The sequence below is a fragment of the Nicotiana tomentosiformis genome, chromosome 12, assembly GCF_000390325.3.
Source record: "Nicotiana tomentosiformis chromosome 12, ASM39032v3, whole genome shotgun sequence".
Lineage (NCBI taxonomy): Eukaryota > Viridiplantae > Streptophyta > Magnoliopsida > Solanales > Solanaceae > Nicotiana > Nicotiana tomentosiformis.
The window spans coordinates 84,995,610-85,000,567 of NC_090823.1; the positions used below are offsets into that span (position 1 = coordinate 84,995,610).

General features: G+C 36.6%; 1 protein-coding gene across 6 annotated transcripts; it reads right to left on the minus strand.

Annotated features, from left to right (window-relative positions):
- Positions 1–208: 208 nt before the first annotated feature.
- On the minus strand, positions 209–4,546 carry LOC104093679 (protein NEOXANTHIN-DEFICIENT 1). Of its 6 annotated transcripts, XM_070191450.1 has the most exons (12): positions 4,454–4,520; positions 4,282–4,322; positions 3,866–3,965; positions 3,682–3,765; positions 3,499–3,562; positions 3,202–3,248; positions 2,319–2,373; positions 2,039–2,077; positions 1,439–1,607; positions 897–960; positions 755–811; positions 209–643 (listed from the first exon to the last, which is right to left on the minus strand). In XM_070191450.1, the coding sequence occupies exons 3-12, from the start codon at positions 3,931–3,933 to the stop codon at positions 400–402; spliced, it is 891 nt and encodes a 296-aa protein (XP_070047551.1). In that variant the 5' UTR covers positions 3,934–3,965; positions 4,282–4,322; positions 4,454–4,520; the 3' UTR covers positions 209–399. The 6 variants fall into 6 exon arrangements, with proteins under 6 accessions (XP_070047551.1, XP_009597759.1, XP_009597762.1 ...); XM_009599464.4 differs by having other exon boundaries at positions 3,866–4,322; positions 4,454–4,546; XM_009599467.4 differs by lacking the exon at positions 4,282–4,322 and having other exon boundaries at positions 3,866–3,956; positions 4,454–4,540.
- Between the last annotated feature and the right edge of the window lie 412 nt (positions 4,547–4,958).

Consider the following 4,958-nt stretch of genomic DNA (forward strand, 5'->3'; position numbering starts at 1 on the left):
TCACTACTTCAAAATACAAAGGGTGTGATATGAGATATTCTGTAAAGTTGTCAAAGTAAAGAATTCATTCTTGCCTTTGTAGCCCACTGTTACCAAATGACCTCTGGTTGTACTAGAATGTTAAATTACTGCACATGTCAAAGTTCTCTGATATATTCTTCCCAGATAACAAAAAACAAATAGTGTAAGAAGATCACTGGACAAAATAAGACTCTTAAATGTGATCCTCATTGAAGAAGCTGAAAATGATCTATGACAATAATTAACGAGTCGGAGATAGTGTTACTACTAGTGAGAAAAATGGAAATAACAAAAAGCGACTCATTTTATAAACGAACACGCAGAAATTAGAATATCAGCCATCTTTATTAGGCATGTAAAAAAGATATCACTGACTTGTCAAATAGTATTCTGAGAGCGTGCAGTAACTGTAGTAGGAGCTTCAACTTTCATTTTCAGATGATTGAATTCTAAAGCCAGAATCGGCTTGGATAGCATCACGGATATGCTGAAATTTCTCTTGGTCCCAGTAGGCACTCTGCCTGGTGATTCCACATTCAAGCTCTGATTTTCAGATGAATTTTCCTTGTTTGCATCCAATGCAAATGGTCCCAAGACTTTTGCTGGTCGCACTGGTCTTACCCTATATATGCGAAGTTAAAAAACACAAATCACTAGCCTTAGCAACGAGTTCTAATCACAGTTAAAGAATGAGAATCACGGCAATGAAAAGGTCGGGCTAAGCAGCATTGACCTGCATTCAATCTGGCAAGAGTACTTGAGGAGATCAGAATTGTACTTTGTCCGTCCGCTGAAATTTCAAGCAAAACTGCTAATTACAAGTCCAAATTTACTTCAAGGGTAAACACCCTAAGGACCAAGTTAGAAACAATTACCTAAAGTTTGGGAGTGACATTTTGATAAGTGGACCCATCCATCCCTTAGACTCTTGCTGAGGAACTGCCAATTCCAAATGGACATAGAAGCATGATAAAATGGGGTATAACATTTGAGATGAAGTTTCCCAATAACCTACTACAGGTCAAACTGCAGGATTTTGCCAAAGGATCAACACTCCCTACCTTGGCAAGTATATTGGGATGAGCATATTAGGCTACAACGACAAAATGGAGGAATTTATTGCTTATTCTATTGAATGAAGGAAATACCTAGGCACCCAAATGTATGGCCAAGTGGTCAATGAAGTGGGAGGAGATCAATAAAGTCCTAGGTTTCAAATCTCAGCAGAAGGACAAACACTAGGTCATTTTTTCTATTTGTCTAATCCTCAGTTGACGGTGTCTAAAGGAAATACCTAGATATACCAAGTTCTAATTCCGCCTTCACAACTATTGCTATAAGGAAAGTCGCAGGTGATCAACAATTGGATTATGATTTTCATCTATCAAGAAATAATGCAGTCTGTCAACTTAGTTACCAGTGGTATTAAGGTTGATATTGCAGATATTTATTGCTCTCTGCTTCTTGATTTCCGTTACTTCTATGTCCATGCGATTCCTATAGCTAGCAGAAGATGTCCTCAAGCCAACAGTGCTTAGAAAACTACTTGTTCCACTTTTCGGTGTCCGCGGAAGTGCTGTAATTTTCTGCATGCAGGTCAATAAAGTAATTTCTAGTTCAAAACATGTCAACAACAAAAAAAAAAAAAAAAAAAAAAATAATACGCCTCAATCCCAAACAAGTTGGAGTCGGCTATATGAATCCTCACTTTCAGGACATATCCATTTTAACTTTCTGGAAACATCAGCCGAGTAATTGAAAAAATATTCTCTACAACTACATTTTCACCCACCTCAGGTAAAAGTTTATAAAAGCATTTAGAATCCAAGTGCGTACGGAAAAAGGAAATTCATAGCCAATACGGCAGAGAAGAGTCATTGTTTAAGAAGAGTAAGGTAATTTGAAAGCATTTCGTGTAAGTTTTGACTAGGAGAGTTGAACTGCATGATGCTTGATACACAAAAATACGATTCAAGGGTTCAACAACAGAAGACCCAATCTACGAACTCAGTTGTACCTTTGAAAACCTGGCAAGTTGACTTGGAAGACCTACAACCTGTGACACACGAGACATGAATGTGATCATGTTAAAACAATGCAATATATAAGAATCAAATTAGTGATGCAAACTAGATTCTTACTAAGGAAGTCTAGTGACTATCTATCTTTATGTCCAAGTCTTCATTCGAACGAACACATGCTAGAAATCCCTTTTAATCAGATGATTAAAAGAAGTCATTCTTGTTTAATCTAAGGTTAGGAGTATAGATGTATATAAGAAAGTCACCGCTACCCACCTTCCGCCCATGAAGGCATGCCTCATCACTATCCACCAGCACCCTGGCAGCCCATCTATTGTTGACAAAGAATATATTTGTTAGTGTACAAACAAAAATACTTCATACTGAACAAGCAACAGAATATTTTTATAATTTGGTTTAACCATCAGGTTCTCCAAGCCCTCTGGTTTGACTAATCAAGATTCACACAAAGGGGAAGCGCTCCCTACTAGGAGTTTCTCCATTTCCAGGGCTCGAACCCGAGACCTCCCATTAAGAGTGGTGAGATTCATACAGCCCTTCTCCTTGGTGATAGCTCTACAAAAGTAACGGAGAAGCTGTCATTCTAGAAGCGGTAGCTTCCCACCTCCCTCGGGGTCACGATCCGCCATTTTTTCATTTCTTTATCTATATTTTATCAAGTTAAAGAATCCCCGCTCTCCATGTTCTTGAGAAAGTTTCCAACAAGGTTTAGTGGATTATCCATAAAGTTTTCCCATTGTTCACTCGTGACAGCTGAATCATTAGTACTGATCAGTATACTACATAGGCAGTGGTGGAGCTCGAATGAAACTATAAAAGGAAAAACTCCCTCTTCTAAACCGCCAGAGAAGGAAGAAATAGTTAGACACAAGAAGGAAGGTGACCTGCATTTTCAGGGAGGGAAAGAAAGCATCAAAAAGTAAACCATATTTTTGACACCACCAATGATGGGTAAAGAAAGTCAAATTAAGTCCCTGAATTGATTTGGTAGTGGCTGACTGGTAAAGGTCTGGATGTGGTCATGCTGAGTTTTCCCAAAGAAGCAATATACTAGATTTGCATGTGTTCTTCCACATAATTGTTCCATAATGTATTAGTAGTAGTAAGCAGAGGAAGATGCAATAGAGTAAATACTTACGCACAAGATGTAGGTGGATTCCATACTAGTCCTGCAATCACCACCAACTGAACAACTTGCAATAAAATAACACATTTGACTATTAATAAACAAAAAAAAGAAGAGAGAGGTTCTTTTTAACTTGTCTATATGAAATGCATGTTCCTGTACAGAGCAAACAGAAAAAGGTCCCTCTTGCAATTTAGAATGAGATGATTCAACTTTAATAATGCAGACAAATCACTTAGTCTACTAGAACAAATCATTTGATCAAGAGGAGCAACTTATTAAGTATATAAAAAATAAGACAGGGGAAACCTCGTCGAAGAATCCAGCAGGACTGTCATCATAGCTAGCAAGAAAAAACCCGCCAAGAGTATATCTGCAAGTACAAAGTACAAAAAATCAGTTTAATTAAGCATAATGGGCATTACTTAATTCTTCAAAATAAACCCACTAAAATGCTTTTCACAGTCTACTGTAGTAAAGAAAAATGGATACCCAAATGCCTCAACTAGTCTGCAGTCTTTAGGAATGAAAGCTCGAGCAGTCTCTGCTTTGACAAGATGAAGCTGGTATAAAGCACTGCAACATTACATTACATTAATAAACACTTTATTAGTACAATTCTTGGCTGATCTAAATCTAAAAGACTGATTGGTGAAATAATTGTAAAAACACTTGCCTGCCTTTAAAAATCCAGGGAGGTTCCCCATACGCCAATTGAGTAGAATTTGTGTCTTTGACTTCCATCAGGTCCAAATAGTAGTTAAAGACTGGTATTTCTAAGTGAATAAAATCAGATGCCTCGCAATTAGGATGAAAAATGCAGAAAGATCAACTTGTTTTTGTTTTCAAGCAGAGTAAAATAATGTCAGAGCTACGGAATTGAACAAACAATGTCCCTTCTCAGGAAAGATATTCAGTCAACATGCAGCCAACTTGATTGTGAAAATTAATTACTACTCCTATGAAACAACTGACAATTATCGGGAAAAAGAATACCCCCCTGTCCAATAGTTAGACGGATCGAAACTCGAAACGAAAAAGAACTAGTACAAGATATATGAAGTATCAAAGGTCAACAACCACCAGTCTTAGAAGTAATATAAGACTGTTCATTTGCAGCTGGAACACTATATCTGCAAGTGATAAAATTTTAGCCATTTCTTTTTCTGGATTAAAAGATAAAAGAACAGGGGAAGCAGTTGGGCGAGCAAATAAAAAATGCAACACTCGAAGGAAGCAGATTGTAAAGCAGCAGATAAGGAACCTGACAGGGACGGAGCTAGCGTTGAAGGTAGGGGCAAGGGCGGCTCTAGGATAAAAGGCAAAGGCAAGTGAAGCCCCCAAATATTTATGGCCCAAAAAATATAAAGCACTACTATATTAGTATATATAATTATTTATAAAAGAATTTTAAATTATAATGTTTTTTAAATTTTGATTAGAGGTAGGATTGATTTAATAGGATAAATTTTTTCTCTCACTAAATTAAATAATAGTATATTTATCTTCTTATCAATTCTATTTTTTTTCTTTATATATAATCTTTTTTTCATGTTTCTCACGATTTTATTTTCTAATTTCAACTCATATTTTTAAATTAACTATTCTTTTTTGTCACATTTGAGTAATCCACATATCAGAAAGCAAGTTGTTTTGTATCTCATCTTTTTTAACTAAGAAATTCCCAAGTAGCGGTGGCAAATGGGCGGGTTGGATCGGATTTGGGCGGGTTAAAAATGAGTTGAACAAAAACGGGTTGGGTTTTAACC